General features: G+C 43.3%; 2 protein-coding genes across 7 annotated transcripts in view; one reads left to right on the top strand and one right to left on the bottom strand.

Moving 5' to 3' along the window:
- The first annotated feature begins 2,157 nt into the window (after positions 1–2,157).
- On the top strand, positions 2,158–8,356 carry LOC116222104. The gene is made up of 3 exons (XM_031574880.2): positions 2,158–2,473; positions 7,006–7,617; positions 8,000–8,356. Exons 2-3 carry the CDS (start codon positions 7,101–7,103, stop codon positions 8,149–8,151), a joined length of 669 nt encoding a protein of 222 aa, XP_031430740.1. The 5' UTR covers positions 2,158–2,473; positions 7,006–7,100; the 3' UTR covers positions 8,152–8,356.
- A 6,788-nt stretch (positions 8,357–15,144) lies between these two features.
- The window catches only part of LOC105895221 (LIM domain containing preferred translocation partner in lipoma), a 174,011-nt gene continuing 171,685 nt past the window's right edge, over positions 15,145–17,470 (bottom strand). For all 6 annotated transcript variants that reach the window (XM_031574613.2, XM_031574610.2, XM_031574612.2 and 3 more), the window contains one exon: positions 15,145–17,470. This exon is cut by the window's right edge and continues 2,946 nt beyond it. The gene's annotated coding sequence lies outside the window, so the exon portion shown is untranslated.

The following is a 17,470-nucleotide window of genomic DNA, read 5'->3' as shown; positions in this document are numbered from 1 at the left end:
TGCAACTAACATTTCTAATGAATCTGCATTAAAAGTCTATAAACCCCAGAAAGCGTTGCCATTCCTTGATGGTTTTAGTCAAGGTACAATGGACATGAGTGCTGTGCTTCTGCGTCCAGAATGTCTTACTTTACTGTGCTTTCTTACCTACTTCACATTAAGGTACCTCAATGGTGCTTACTGCTGCATACTAGTCACTGCATGAATGCATCTTCTGCCTGTTGTTTAGCTAATGGTCATTGAATGATCAAACATAACATAAAAAACTCCATCAACGCCACCATTGGTGAATTTACTTTCTCTTCCATGCACACCATGGTACTTGATGCTGCTGGGAATTTCAAAATTCATCTATGTTCATATACGTTTTATATATGACCTACCTTGCATGTTGAAGGGCATTATGCAATTTTAGTATAAATGTATATACAAGCTCTTTACCCCCGATTTATCATGCAAGTACTATACATGACAAGTGTGATTCCTAGGCGTTTTTTACAGACTTTTTCCATATAGGAAGACAGAGGTGTTGTCCTCTTAAAACTGGAGTGACAGGGGCTCTCAGAACATCTGACAGCTTGGTTCAACGTCTTTGTTTTAAAGACCATCTTCGGTGGATCTTCTGTGTTGTCTCACAAGAAAGGACTGGAAGGGAAGAGAAGGGAAGGGGTGGTAGTGTGTGGGGGCTGGTAGAGAGAGAGAGAGAGAGAGAGAGAGGGAAAAAATAGTTACAAGCTTTGAAGAACAAAGTCCTTATAAAACACAGCTGATTTATATATCCTTAAAAAGATGCCTTTGTAGCAAGGGCCCCGGGCGGCTCGGGCTTGAAGAAAACAGCACGCAAAAGAATTCTTGGAACCTGAAAAAAGGGTGTTGTTTATGGGGGACAGAGAAAGACAACCGTTCCAAGGAATTTCTTTTTTTTAACATTTCTACCAAAAATCCGCTCGAACAAATTGCTGGCTGCTTGCCACGGCCAGATGTTCACCTCTTCGTCCCGGATCAGGTTTCTCCTCTGTGCAATACAGAAAGGGTCAACGACTTTGCGGTTAGCAAGAGCTTTGTTATATTTAAAGCTCTTCCCATTCTCAAATATAGACATTTTATACATACACATCCTTGGTAAAGTGGCACTCAGTCTTTTTTTTAAGTCCATAAACTCAATCCAGGAAGACAAAAAAATGACCTACTACAGCATGCAGTAAATCACATTTTGAACCATACAGAGAGCCTCTACAGTTAAGATCCCCTGTAAGAACTCAGATCAGATCATTCATAATGAATGTGCTATGTACAGTGAATGTCTATTAAGATAGTGCCTAATCCCTCACATTTTCAAACACTCTCACATGTGCATTCTCTAGCTCCCTGCTCCACCATGATGCAACGGGTAGGCAATCGACTGTACACAGCAGTTTTCACAGCTTCCTGTCAAACCTGGAGTCAGCATCTTTTAATTAATTTATTGGTATGTTGGGTTTAATCCGCCCAGCTGATTAAGAGTCATGATCTGCGGAGCACAAATTCCACTGTTTATTTACAAATGTCAGGACGGTAATCTGTGAAATCCGACAATCCCCTTAAGCGGCGCCGGTTAATCCCTGACAAAATTGTGTGTGTAAAGGCTCCGTGGTCTCAAGCTAGGGGGAGATGAAGAGGCCCCGCAGTCACAAGGAAGTGTCAGAGAGGGGCTGACACTGTAACAGAACTGCGCGATACGGGCCAGCTCTGGCCAAGACCTGGGCCAGAATCGGGCCAGAATCGGGCCAAGGTCAAATTGCATCTGTGTTAGACTGGAACCAGCACTCTAGTGAGAAGGATGCCAAGAATATTAACAGATCAGACCAGAAATGTAGAAGAACAGAATGGCTCTGAGGAGTGTGTGTTCACGAAAATCATCTGAGACCAAAAATACGCCGATGCTGCATCATGAAGAGCCTTAAATAAATAGGTTAAAAGGATTTAAACATCTGCAGTGACCTATTGGTTCACAGGCTCACAGTTGCATCATTACCAGTGAATCAGTCTATGGCATGCTGTACATATCCAGAGAGGGACGTACTTTTCCATACATGAGAGAAATAAGCATAAGAGTATGCGTATGTGTGAGTGAGAGAGAGAGAGAGAGAGAGAGAGAGAGACTGCTGGGGGAGGTGGGGGGTTGTCTAGAGAGGGGAAGAGAGATTCAAAATCAGAGGGAGGAGTACAATGAGTTTTTGAAATCTTTGAGCAATATGAGTGCTTTCAAACAAGGGGTGGGGAGAAAGTTCGACAAGTTTGATCTGAATAATTTATCACACCAGTGTGTCAACTCCCTTTGTTCTGGATCCAAGGGATATGCGTTTTAAGCTTTAATACCATTTGTGGCTGGACTTATTATGTGTGATCAAATAATCCTCAGTCCGGGGATCTTTTTTAAAGACGGATTCTTGTTTCATTTCTTTCAGTCATGGAAGTAATTCAAGCCACAAGGGTATGTTTTCTTTCTGCATTCACTCCTCCTCCTCACTTTAAAATTACAAATATATAGACGTGCTCTGGGTATTTAAGAAAGTGTCATCCTGAAAGAGAGGCTTACATTATTCATGTCGTAAAACATTTATTTAGCTAAAAATTCACATTATCAAAGCTAACAGGCTTCAAACAATAAATAGATGCTTTTGGTTTATCCCACAATGGTTTGGCCTGAAATCACCTTATTGGTATGACTGGAATCTTTTGAAGCTACTGGGTGATGGGTGGTTAATTATGACATAGACACCACGTCTCACTCCAATAAAACAATTCGATTTTTGCAATGATACATTTTAATGTCTTAAATAAGTAAATGGAGCAATGTATAAAACAGTACTACCGGGTGATTTCTGCCAATTCTTTGTGCTTAGTGTATTACGATTCTTTTAAATGAATACATCTATGTATCTGTGTCCATATTTTAAAGACAGCAGAGACTGAGTCCTTGATAGCATTATTGATTACACAGTGGAAAAAAAACAGCACACATTGGGCCTTGTGTTCTCCTCCAGAGGTTAAAAGGTAAGGGCTTGGAGGTGCTTTTAGAACCATGAGAACTTGATTACTTCCGACGTGGACCTGGGGTGCCGTGTCCCCCGTGGTTAGGAGTAAAGTCAGTGGGTTTAGCAGGATCTCTCTGGCGATCCTGTACAGCATATCAAGCAGGTATCAGTCAGCCTGGCTTACCCATTAAGGGAACACAGGGTGTTTGTGATGCTGTGCAAATGGCATGGTATGGCTCATGAACTCATGTGAACAGACAAGATTGAATTAATCAAATTCATGTATGCTTCCTGTGAAAACCTTCCATATGGGCACAACGTGGGGAACTGTGGCCTAGAACCAAATGCGAGGCTGACAGAAGCTGACCCTTGGACAGATCTGGCCCGCGGTCTGGGATGTATGAATCTTGGTTATGGGAACACTGATAGCTGCGCATCACCGGATTTACTCCGGAGTTCAAAGGTCATCCACATGGTGCACATTCACTGGGGTGCACATGTTGCATATTAAGCCTCTTGCAGAAAATATCAGCAAGTTCATCAAGTCACTGTTGTTTTGGACTCTTAAATCACATGTCCACATCCCCCAGACACAATGCCTCATGCAGACACACAAAGAGCTAATAGCAGACTTAAATGAATTCATTTCAAACAGGATGACTGGAAAAGGCCTACAGTGGCCTCTTTTAATTTCTCACACACATCACCCAGAGCATACATTCACTGCATGAGTTTCCGAGGAGCATACATTCATGCGCATAACACACACACAACATATGGTATGACCCTACCACTGAACAGACCGGCTCATTGGGTTTCGCTGGGCTGACAGGAGGCTAAGGCCAGCTGTTGACAAATGTGAAAGACCAGCTAGTGTAATGAAAGAGTGCTTAGTGTGTTGCCTCACTACCCCGGTGTCTGTCAGTATATTTCTGTCTTACAGGAAACAAGTGCACACATAACCCGTGGGCACTGATAACATCTGCTTGTTCGTTTTTATGAAGGAGCAGTTAAAGGGCAGGGCAAGAAACGGGGTCACCATCAACTGTGCGAAGACCAGGGGTGGTGAAGCAACCGGTGGAAGAGTTTAGGGTTTGTCTAAAACAAGAACATCCAGTACACTTTTTTCTTTAGAAATTTCAGCAAACTGCTCCTCATGCTCCTCTAGCTGTCCATTCTGTGTGTGCACTCAGAAGAGCTCTGGTGTTTGTACACAGTCCGGGCTCTGTAAGTGGGAAACAAACAAAGTGGCTCTGATCAAGTCATATACTATTCCAGCCAATCAACACATTGCTTCAGGAGCAAGGTAGGGTGGGCTGTAATTTGATTGGCTGTTGAGAACAAATATCAACAACGTTTTGCCAGAATCATAGATTTATACCTTTAATCAGGTCCAACAGGGGTCAAGTTACAAGCTTTTGGATAAACCTCTCCATGCTGTGAGAATCCAGGAGTTACAAACAAGGGTTGTATCAGCAGGGTTGGGGACTAACTAGTTACATGTAACAGAGTTATAATTATGCAATTAAATTACAAAATAAATGTAACTGTAATCTGTTACAGTTACTGAGAAAACATGTTTTTTATTATAAATTATTATAAATAATAAAGATTATAAATGGCTTACATTTGAATATATTTTTTTTGGTAAAAGGCTTTAAAGCTTATATATAATACAACTTTAATTCTGTTGCTTCGCATCTTTTTGCTGTCTAGACTTTCTTCACAGCGATCCCTTCCTTCCTGTTCCTAAGACGCGGTGTTAGTAGTAGAATGTTTAGCATCACTGCCCCCCAAGCGGTCAACCTGGGCTTAATTCCCAGCTGCTGCAGGAAGCCTATGGAAGTTGCTTCGGATAGAAATGTCTGCTAAATACCAGCCCTTTACCTTTAAGTACCTAACATCTCAAACAGATTTACCGTATTATCAGCTGTTCCTGTTATTGCTAAACTGGCAGTGCAGGGTACTAACTCAGCCAGCTCAAAGGTTGAAGGTTAAAGTCAAAAGGTAAAACTCCCAGGGAGTACACATTCGGTTAACATGTATACCAAACCTGAGCCTTGAGCCAGTTTGGATAAAATGATTGACAGTCAACACTGTCAGTGATGCATGATATTACAACTGGTCTGAATGAGTCTGTCATTCTAGCAGGAGCTGGTCTCTTTGATGAGTCTGAATTCATGTCCTGCCACTTTGATCACAGCAATTTTAGAGGTGTAATTTGACTGTGAACCATGCTGTGAAAATGACCTAGGTCTCACATGGTGAGTGCACTAGCCAACGAGTACAAGAATGTCATAAATGACGTTTGACAGAAGTAATTACCTTGGTAAATGGCAGATGTTTTTGAATCAAAAGTTAGCATTTGTATCACTAATTTAAATGATTTTCCAATGTATAGTGTCTTTCTTGCCTTTATAATAATCATCTCTATTTATAGAACCATGTTTCAAAGTGCTTCACAGAGGCAAATAATTAATCAACAGTCATACAATCATCAGGTTTGAAAAGAAAACAGGTAAAAACAATTAGGTAGGCTATGTAAAAACCAATACCATGGTACACCAAGACAGAGTAAAAACTAAAATTCACTTTTGGGTGATACTGTGAACAGTGGCCCTAAACCTTAACATTTTAAAGCTTCAGAAAAGTTGGTTGAGGTTGGCTGTATAATAGTTGTATTAATAATAGTATTTAATAGTGGTTAAAAGTGTTCCTTGGAACAACTGAACAATAGAAATTAAATGTTTTTACTAATTGGTCTCTGCTTCATCCTTTGAACAAACAGTTGGAAGTGTAGAGTTTAAAAGAAAAAGAAAACCTTGAGAATGTGTGTGTGTTTGTTCATTCCAATAAACATTTACTCATTTCCATTTAAAGTTGCCAATGAAAAAGGCTTTTGGCAGAGCAAATGCATCTGTTATTGCACATGGCAGTTAGTTGCATAGCTATATTTTAGAATGGTGGTCAGACCATCAAAGATGATGTCATAAGAGTTCTAAATCTGACTGTTGGCTTGATTGTGATGTCACTAGTATGGTGGAAACAATCCTTAAAACTGCATGGAAACTTAAAACATTCTGAAGGAAACATTCTAAATCATCAAGGCTGACTGCTCTAAAACCATAACGGTTTTCTCTTGGGGAGGCTTTACTATTCGATTGTATTTCACTTCTTGTCGGGTGAATCTTTGGCATATTCAGTCGACTGACGCAATTTCACCAAAATGGTTCCACTGACTCATTTATCTGGTAGGCATTCTACTTTAGTTTTCTGTATAATACCGAAATTACATAATACACAGTTACAGAATAGAATAGAATAGAATAGAATAGAATATATTTATTTGTCATTGCACAAGTACAACGAAATTGAGGTAGCAGCTCTCAGACACAAAAACAATAAAAATATAGATTGAACATATATATATATACATATTTACACTATAAAAACACAAGACATATAACACAACAGAGAGACAAATACAGGTCAGTTTTGTGCATTGTTAAGTGCTATGATGGCTCTGGGATAGAAGCTGTTTCTCAGCCTGTCTGTTTTTGCTATGATGGTCCTAAAGCGTCTCCCTGAGGGCAACAGTTCAAATAGGTGGTAACCAGGGTGTGTTGAGTCTCTGAGGATACTGTGGGCTTTTCTGAGGCAGCGTGTTTTATAAATGTCCTCAAGAGGTGGAAGAGAGCAGCCAATTACTTTTTGCGCTGTGTTAATGACCCTCTGGAGTACCTTTCTTTCTGCTGCCGTGCAGCTGGCAAACCACAGCGAGATGCCATAGCTTAGCACTGACTCCACAGAGCAGCGGTAAAAGGACACTAACAGTTTCTTTTTTAATTTGTTCTTCCTGAGTAACCTCAGGAAATACAGCCTCTGTTGTGCCTTATCTGTTGTACAGATAACCTGGTATATGCAACATTTTGAGTCTAGTCATGTTAAATAACAACTGTTTCATTATTTTTTTTCTTTTTATCCTTAGTCGACCAGACAACATGCCCTTGCCCTCTAAGGGCCAGGAACAGCCCGCCTGCTGCCAGGGATCAGGAGCACAGGCCTGTGGTGGCTGTTCTGCTGATGAGGGGTGTCAGAGATGATCTGCTGCTGGACCTTGAGCGAATTGTCACGGAGAGCGAAGAGCATGGAGATGAGAACACCACCCACCAGTTCACCAGCATGTCAGATGACCAGGAGGACCAGAGAGACTCTCCCACTGCCCAGCATCCTGACGACAAGTCCAGGATCGAATTTCTCGGTTGGTCCATGCCCTACCCAGAGGGGGTGCAGATTCCAGACTTCCCTGACAGCGAAAGGTACTGGGACTACATCAAGTATGCGGAGGCAGTGGACCGTCTCAACAGGTCTTTGGCCCCTGGAAAACCCTGCAGGACATGTGTGGAGAGACTGCAGAGGATCTACGGCATAGAGGCCAGACTGAGCCTGGAACTCAACACAGACGAAGAGTCGGTGCCTGACCATCCTAGACTCAACACCAGGCCGCGGGTGGACGGCCCCGTGCCCCTGTACTACAAGAGATCAGGCAGAACCTGGCAGGAGTCCTGTTCCTCTAGTGAAGAAACTTCCGACATGACAGGTGTGTATGAAGACATCTTAATATAGTCACATAATATCAGGAATAAAATGGTCCAAAACACATTTGGTACAAATACATTACATAGCCCCTGTTACATTGTAGGCCTACACTGTTATTTCACACACTTGTTATAAGGGTGTAATACGTGTGTGTTCTTACATAACCCTAACTTTAATCTAGCTTTTATGTAATTACTAATGAACTGTCTTACTGTGCTTACGCTTTGTTACTCAATACATTATACTCAAGCGAATTCGTTTAATCACCATAGCTATGCTGAAAGTTGTGCTTAGAGCTAGAACTAGTTGGCTCTGCATGAATCTATGACTATCTTCATCCTCTTAAGCAACAGTCTAATGAGAAGTGTGATTGTTTTTCACAGACTTGGACCTTTGGTCAGACACGTCCCGGAGGGGAGGGGAGAAGAGGGAGTGGCGTGCATTAGAGAGCCCCCCCTGCGCCTCCGCCCCCCCACTCTCGCCAAAGAGGATGATGCTGACAGACTGGAGACCGACAGAGGATGACTCCGACTAACGCCTGGCCACCGGCAGTGACTAGGGCCTTACTTACCTTTGATTGGCAGATTTAGTAACTGTCTTTGACAGAGTGACATAGTGACCAGCAACGTATTACGTTTTGACTTTTTCTTTTATCCTTTTACCATATTCTACAAATAAACAGCATCAAATTCCACCTTTTAATTTTAATGTGTAATTTAAAGTTGTCAACTTGGGGAACTTGGATGTCAGGCCACTTCAATTCTGAAATTGTAAAAAAGTAAGATTTTCACAAGTGCAGAATCACTTTCATTATAGTCAAACATGGTAGGGTAGACTATTATTTACATACTGTATATGAACAATAATATCGTTTCCAACAATAGACAGAATACATTTTGTTAAGAAATACTTGTTGGTTAAAAGAGCTACCCACATTTATTCCAGTGAATGCTTTGCTTTTAGGAGACCATTAAGTCTGTGCGGTCCCATAAAACACTGACATGGTTTTGGCAACACTGCTCTCCACCAAAGAGAGCTGAGAGTATAAAGTTGTCAGTGTTTATGGAAATCAAAACACAATTTTGAAACAGATTTATGTATGGCAATGGAGCATTATGTGAGTAGTGCCTATCCACATATACACCACACAAATCTAGCTGTTGGAACCTTCAAGCAGTCTTATTTATGACACTCCAAGTATGGGGACAATTTCATCTTCACTGATTATTTTGAAACCATGTGGAGATACACATTGATAATTATATTGCCAGCGAATGGAGAGGCCTCTTAAGCTAGGCCAAGAATACCACAGCGCACAGCACCCCGGTACAATAGCAGAGTACAGTGCTCAACTGGGGGCTTAATTACACTGTGTAATTTCATCATTTTGTTTTCTAAACACACTAATGAACAGCCTGCTAGCTGTTAGACTAATTGCCATTTTTCTCCCAAGACTTGAAGTCAGTGAGAGGAAAATCGGAACCAGCAGTAGCAGCGGAGGGTAAACGAGGCCTGGGACCACGACAGAATGAAAATATCAGCCCTGCGGCAGCCAATGCTAACGCCGCCACGCGGACGACCTTTCTGCACAGGCGGCAATGGCGTGCAGCAAACCAGGCACGTATGGATCTGACGCGTGGGCTTCGGAGGTATGCCCTGCATTAAAAATAAACATCGCTTTTCAGAGGAAAACAACAACACGTCTCCGTTAGGTAATTAGTTGATCAGAAAGAGTGACTCCTCACTGAGGCATCTAACGGCTCCTCAGGCTGCACAATCACGAGGATAAAGCCTTTCCTTTCTCTTCAGCTCCGTCTTCCCTAAGGGGCAAAGTCGAACGGGGGATGTATCTTATAAGACCATCAATCTCTAATGTTCACATGCAAAACATACAAGAAAAATCTCAAAAAGGACACTGCAATGTAGTAGGATGGCTACATGCAGATAACGTGTCAGCATGTGCACAAGCGACGAGTATAATTAGAGATGCGGGGCGATGCGGCTGGAGGGCACGGCTTGTCGGCATGTGTCAGTAGGCGAAGAGAATGTGTTCCACCGGCCTCTTCCACGTCACTGTGACGGCCGAGTCACGCACATCTGCAGTGACCTCCACCAAATGGTTGACAAACTCAATCTTGGGCTGAATCTAATCTATTTATTTCACCGTCTTTTTTCCAGGCCACTTTGCTTTCGACACGGCAACTAAAATAAGACGATTTCATGGGCCTGGACACAATGTGAAAACAGGCCCCGTGTTGTGCGGTTCTTGCGTAATGGTGTGGTCGCATTTGTAGCACCGAGCCTCGGGATAGAGACAACAATAGCAGGGACATTTAGTGTGACACCAGATGGAAACTCAGCATGTCAAAATAGTGGTATTTCTACCCCAGGCATCTCGGTTTCTCTTTCACAGTTCCTGTTGTATACATAACATCGCATATGGCCATTATTTACTAAACCGTCCTCTCCTCAAAATACACAAAACCTCTATATATATTTTATATATAAAATGTGTGTTTACATGGGCATGACATATACACGCATAAATAAAAATGGAGCAAGCAACTGAACTTCCAGTGGGTTTAATCTGAGCAGGAATATATGGTACCCAAAAGACCTCCATAAATCCTTCTAGCTGGAGTCTTTAGCATGTGTTTAAAAGTGCGCTTGTCTCTTGTTACCCACAATAGCTCCAACCCGTACAACAGTCTCATCTGCCCCATATGACTCCACAGGGAACGCTTGAGAGGGTTCTTTGCAGCGTGTCATCATTCCACAGCGCTCCTGAGCAGTTCGCTGCACACACAGTACGGAGGGAAAAGTAGAACACAACACGGTTTTCTAATAATGCGCAATTAGCAGCGGTGTGCGCTAACAAGGCTCGCCCTCCCCGGGCGCTTGTTTAGAGGAGCTGCCATGTTGGCATTAATCAGAGGGGCAACAGTGGCAACGGAGAGCGGCTAGTGTGTGTGTGTCGGGGCTCAGGCTGCCAGCGTGCCATGCTGTGCGTGCGCACACACACACATACACAAAGACACACATAGATGCATACACACACGCCCATACACACTCGCATACACAAACACACATACATACATGCATACACACATGCACATACACACACACACACACACACACATATACAGACACACACACACACACACACACACACACACACACACACACACACACACACATACATGTGCACCCTGCTCCATTCCGCTCTGCGCTGAGCTGCGATGACTCAACACCTTGGGCAAAGCTTGACAATGACAGGCCATGACAGGAGTCTCCCGTCTCGGCTGTTTGTGTTTTGACATTTCCTTGAGTCTCTTTGCATGTTATCCATACAGCAAAGCAGTCCCCCCCCCCCCCCCCTCCCGGTAACCCCACCCCAGAGCCCTTGCACTCCCCAGCCAGCACCGCACCCGCTCTGTTTCCTGTGCCCCTAGGACAGAGCAAAAGACACACCGGGTCGCAACGCCATGGCAAGGTATGATGTTCAGCAATTAGCGAGCAGTAGAATTACAGCCATTTTGGTTTTAACGTGAGGTGGCAGTAGGTGCTAATTAAGAGTGTGGCTACATGTTCATCAGAAAAGAGGCTGGTTTTCATTACTCCCTTCCAGCGCCCCCTCCGCTCCCTGCGGCTCCGGCTAGACCTCAGTGTGGCTTGACTGAGCTCCCACTCAGATCTGCCATGCTCCAGTGCCCTCACATGAACAATGCTGAACTCCGTGAACTCTGTGAGCCCCGTTTAGGCTCCGGCCCGAATCAGGCCCGCGTGTGGCACCCGTTCTGAAGTCGCTTCTTCCGTGGGCCCATGTGTACTGGCCGCGGGAGCTCAACGCTCCGAAATTTCAAAACATTATGTGGTGCTTATGTAGCAGCCTCAACTCGTGCTGCCTTAACTTACGAACACATCTCAGGGCCAAACTGACTCAGTGGTTACATCACCTCCCTCAGTGGACCCACGGACCCGCAAAATTGATGCTCTTGATGTAAGCGCACGGGGCGAGAGAGGCGGTGTGGGGCAGTTTGGGTGGGGGGGTGAAAAGAGGGGGGGGTGGTTGCTTAAAAGCTAACGACGTTGCTCCGCTCGGAGCGCAACCGTGGCGACCCACATTGTAATGTTATGTAAATCTGACCTAACAACGGCTCCCTCTCAGAGCAGGCGAGATTATGCATGATAGCGTCCCATTTTCTGCTCTCTCATGCTCATCCGACTTCCTGGTAAATAATTCAGGCCTTAATTCGCGGTATTAGAAGTCGACAGGGAGAAATGCCAAGGCAGGCCCCTGGAGTCCCTCCACAGGGCTGAGCGCTGTGCGCAGGAGGAAATTGGAAGGTACATCATGTCAGCTCCCAGGGCTGTCACTCATCAATTTGTTTGTAAACAGCAAATTAATGTGCCGCTTGGCCGAGTCCCTGGCTGAGGAGCTGGAGGAGACACACACACTTGCACATGTACACACACATTAAGAGAAATGCGAGGCTTGGTACAGTAACATTCACTGCCAGCATCTGTGTTTATCTGTCCGTGTGTGTGTTATTCAGCTTTACAAACATTGAAACAGTCAAAATAAAATAAACACTCAACTATATGCAGATGCATTCTGTCAGGGAAAATAAAAAAGCCTAAGAAATGCAGCCTTTATTCAGAATGTGCACTAAACGGGGGTGGAAGGTCATTGCGGTTTCTTTTAATTACGGTTTCATAACCGTTATGGTTCAATAACATCATGATTTTTAGATGTTGTTATGAGTTTTAAACAGATGCCTAAGCAGCGTAACAATATCACAAAATTGTAAATTGTAAATAATTATTCTAAAAGTACTTAACAACTGATGAGATTTGGAGCAATAATTGAGAACATTTCATAATATAAATTTGTACAATTCAATTGAACCCCCCCTCCCCACCCCTAAAACTCAAAATGACCTAATTTTCATCCTTTGTTAGAATCCTGCTTAGAATGCAGTCTACCCTTCTAACAGATTATTCAGAAGCACAACAAAAGACTACTTAGTTTCATTTTTGTTCTTTTCTATTGGCTCTGAGACAATGAGGATTGTGTGTACAGCATGTGTTACTGTGTGTGGTGCATGTTTCCTCAGTCAATTGACATTTGCTTTATATTGTATTCTCAATTAGAACAAGCTAGTCAACAGATTGATGTTATGACATACCGCACATACAAGCACATAAAAGCAATGTACTGAATGTTCGACCAGAAATCTCCTCACCAAAAAGAGACTTATGTATTTTAACATGTCATACATTTTTTTTACTTTTTCGGATCTAGGCCTTCAAGCCACCCTTTAAAGTAAGATGGCATCTTTGTGACGCGGCGTGACTTCTTTGAATTCTCGGAAAGCTCTGGAGAAGTGATTTTCAGCTGCCAAGAGCCAAAAACAAACACGATGATGAATGTCGCTCTTTTCCCGTCGCTCCCTCATTTCTCTGCCTCAATTATTCATGTGGATTTCCAGCGCCAGTCTTCATTGCTGGTATCCTACTGGGATCCCTCCTTTTTTTTTCTTCCCAAATCCCCTTACTGGCTCTGGTTAACTGCTCCAATTTAGCAGTGAGCAGGAAGTACAATAAAACACCCCGAGACTTACCGCCTGGTCATGAGGCCTGGGCACGGGCGCAGATGACAAATTGCAGGGATTAAATCAAACAGGCCCCACAGACTTACATTACAGGGCTTTTAAATAACATGGTCACATGTAAATGCCAGCTGCCACTGGACCTGGTCTGGTGTAGATCTGGACTCGGAAAGTGCCAGAAAGGCCTGTCCACACTGTCAACGACGACTATAACAATAACTGTAAAGACTTTAGTTTTAAATATCACCCTAGCTCATAACAATGGCAATGTCCACATCACACACGATACCAATAACAACGATGAAGAACGATATTGTTGGCCATCTCTTTCAGAGCGACTGTGTGAACGATGACAACCAATCAGAATCAATCAAATTCTAAAGGCATGACATTAAACCATGATTTACATTTCTGAGGTTTTCCCTATCGTCGGTCAGTGTGGACGCTCATATCGTTATAGTTACAGTTGTCGTGGCAGTGTAGACAGCCCTTCAGAGGAAACCACGCTAGCGCTACCAGCTCTGGGCTGCTTAAGGGCCGTATCCGGCAGAGTCTGGCATGACTTTGTGGAAGGAGATCCAGCTGTAGAGAACTGCCATTCTTCACAAGAACCTAGATGGAAATTAACTGAGGACTGCATCTGTTTCTGAGCCAGCTCTACTCACTACACACTACTGTGTTCTGATCCAGCTCTACTGACTACACATAACTGTGTTCTGATCCAGCTCTACTGACTACACACTACTGTGTTCTGATCCAGTTCTACTGACTACACATAACTGTGTTCTGATCCAGCTCTACTCACTACACATGACTGTGTTCTGATCCAGCTCTACTGGCTACACTCTACTCTACACCCGTCTCAGAGAATAATAGCAGGCTATGGCACAGACTCAGAACCGGGCCAGATCAGGGTCACACCCATTCCAGTCTTCAGTGGCTGGCGAGATCCAGTTGTGTAGAACACAGACAGTAGTCGACTCTGGACCTGATCTGGCCCTGGTCTGCATACTACATACATCCTGGCTCCCAGATCATAGATGACTCTGACAGACTCAGAACTGTGCCAGACCAGGGTCCCATCCGTCATTCAGTCATCCAGCTGCTACTGTTTGAGGTATGAGATTGAGTTGCTAAGAACCCAGATAGGACTGAAATCTGGACTGGATTTTGCCCTGGTCTAGCTCTGCATATTACTACATATATTACTCCATCTACTCCCTCCCAGACAATAGGACACAGACTCTGAACTGAGGCAGATGAGGGTCACTTATAGTCGCCCCAGTCAGCCAGCTGCTACTCTTACTGGGACGGCCAGTAGGGAAGCAGCAGTGAACTCAGGGACTGATCTGGACCTGGTATGGCGTGGGTCTGACCACAGTCATTGCCTTAGTTCTATGAGATTCAAGAGTGGACAGCTGTGTATGAGTCACGTGGCATGGCAACAATCACCCTGGTGAAATACACAGATAATGATGAGGAGCATGAAGGGTACAGTGCAGTGGGCTGCATCTGATGCCAAGCTAGAAGTTCCTCAGGTATGACTGGACAGCCTGGAGGATGTGGGGGCTCAGTAGCTGTTGAGCTCAGGGCTGCTCCATGTGGTGGCGAGGGGGCAAAGGTCATCATATTCATCAACACAAGACAGTGAGGTGATTGTTATGTGAGAAATTCACGCTAAAGATGAAAATTACAATAGTAGTTGCTCGTGTGTCATCTTAACACAATGCTATCGTTTGCTGTGTTGACGATTACAAACACTTGCTTGCCTTTAGCGCTTCTTCATTAAAAGTGGCCCATGGATAATATGCAGTGATGAAGATACATTTGACTACTGTTCATTATTGAACTACACAGTCCGACTGAGCCTTACATGACCAATTCCACAGCAGTCCGAAAGCAGACAAGCAGAGCAGTGCCTTTATAATAATGTTTTATTGATGACAAGAAAAAGAGGCAGGAGTACAGGAGAGAAACAACAGTAACAACAAAAATCAATCACTTTCTCCATGAAGAATGCTCTGCTAGTCACCTTGCGGAGGAGATTTCATTCACCGTGCCGTCAGCCAACGATGGCGTAACGGCCATTTTGACTCCAAATACAACAATGGGGGTATCTCAGGGACACCAGAGAACAGCCTCCATGGAGTCTACAGATCATTGAAATAAAATAGTGATGCTTTCCTTAAAGCCCCGCTTTGTAAAGCATATGGAGTTTGCTCACAGCTGCAGACCTTACCACGCAGTTATTTGAGGAAACTGATTAAGATTGAAATGACAAATTATGAACACTAGTGTGCTACAGGATTAATTAGCATCACTTAGCATCTAGCTGCACCAAGCCAGAGTCATATATTCGAACAGCCATGCAGTAGAAGACGGTGCGGAGGAGAGCGTCCGCATGACGTAGCAGCATACACACTTATGGAACTACCATGAAATATGACGCGCATCACATTTAAGCTTTTCTGAAGCAGGTCTGAGTGTGTTACTTGAGGACTTGTAAGGTTGGCACATGGATCTTTGACAAAGAAATACATGGATAGCTCACATTTCTCGGAGGTGGTAAGTGGCTTGATCTACACATGCAGTGCTTGCACGGATACTTTGAGGACAGCATAAGACAAAGTCTGTCAGGAGGAGCGAGGGAACATTCAGCTGGTTTGACTCCACATGGACCTAAGGCTATGACGACACGTGTGCCTCTGCTTAATTATTGACTAAAAGGCACTCGTATTTGTCTGAACATGTCCCCCTGGGCCGCCAAAGTCATATTCTTCATCTACATTTAAAGGAGGCATCGAGGGCTTCTTGTCTTCCTCTCTCTGCTTTGGTATAAGGGAATAGTAGCCAGCAGACTAGTAAAAACAACATGGAGTGTTTGGAAAGACACACAAAATATATTCTAGAATCAGCAAGTGAAGAGAGGGCATTGTACAAAAAAGAGTACAAAGATTAAAGGACAACAAAATGAGGATACTAAAATGTTTTGAGTGTGTAGTTCTTGCTTAACTTAAGTAGCAGGCCACAATGAAGGCCATCCCGTTTCAATCTGAACTTGAACTTCAGCCACCAGATAAACCCAGCGCTATGGAATATAACACTAAAACTCGTCACAGTTGTACTGCAGCATACAGGAGGGTCAAGAGGTGCGTCAAATAGTACATGGACACTCAGACAGCAGCTGATCCTGGGCACGATTTGGCCTCAATTCAGCATGCGTCTATCGTTTTTCCAACCAACTTCAGATATAATTCCGTACAACAAAAGCATTCCCATGGAAACATAACTTGCTAGAAACCGTACCATTTTATCTTCACTTCTTACTTCTACTTTTCCCTCTTTTTCTCACGCTAGCAAACCACTTACATAGTGTATTATTACAGCACAGTATATCAAAGTTGTTAATGCAACTTCCATCCTCTGCATAAAAAATAACTAACGTTACTAAATTATGTCATGTATAACTTCAGTTCGCAATTTACCAGGGATAACAAATATGCAGGATCAATGTTACCATGACTTACAGGTAGTCAACAAACATTAACTGGCTAACAAACTATGTCAATCAGTAACAAACTTTTTGACATCCTGATCCTAGCCATTTATGAAAATCACTATTGAGAGCAGATCTTCATCCAATCAATCCACAACAGTTGGGAGGAATTCCGTCGCATTTTTCTCACACAGAAGCATGACCCCCCTGCTTCATGTTTTGCCACCCACTACATTTCTGTTTAGTAAATGTCAAGTTCAAAACTTCACAAACTATATAGCACCACTGTATTAGCTTATATTTATGTGTATTTTTCATTTTGTAGAATACCGGTAAGGGCGAGTCAAAGCAATTTACCACAACTGCAGCTTAATGATCCCGCATAAATGAAAGATGTCATAAATCTGGTAGGATTGCACTGAACGTCGCAACCTGCCGGCCCAAACAAGCTTGACAGAGAAGCCTGAGGAAGGAATGGCATTAAAATGGCTACTTGAAAAGACAATAAAGGTTTCCTATTCTATTACATTTTTGATGTGATGTCATTACTCATAAAAAAAGAAAAGAATGTAATACTACGCATTTTTGTACACAGATCTGAGGGAGATAAAGAGTATTTATAGGTTTCAACATTTGAAACAAGACACACACCTTAACCTTCTAGTGAGCAACAGTCCTAAACCTTCGATTCCGTTCCCATGTGAACGCATTGGTCATACGGACGTTGATCTGAGGTTGGTTAGAAA

The sequence above is a fragment of the Clupea harengus genome, chromosome 10, assembly GCF_900700415.2.
Source record: "Clupea harengus chromosome 10, Ch_v2.0.2, whole genome shotgun sequence".
Lineage (NCBI taxonomy): Eukaryota > Metazoa > Chordata > Actinopteri > Clupeiformes > Clupeidae > Clupea > Clupea harengus.
The sequence above is the reverse complement of the archived record's forward strand: the minus strand, read 5'-3'. Positions and strand labels throughout refer to the sequence as shown.

Bases quoted from the DNA above. Each gene is read 5' to 3' on its own strand.
- LOC116222104 (XM_031574880.2), top strand. From the start codon at position 7,101: ATGAGGGGTGTCAGAGATGATCTGCTGCTGGACCTTGAGCGAATTGTC. The intron at 7,618-7,999 runs GTGTGTATGAAG...TGTTTTTCACAG, and splicing joins AGAAACTTCCGACATGACAG to ACTTGGACCTTTGGTCAGAC.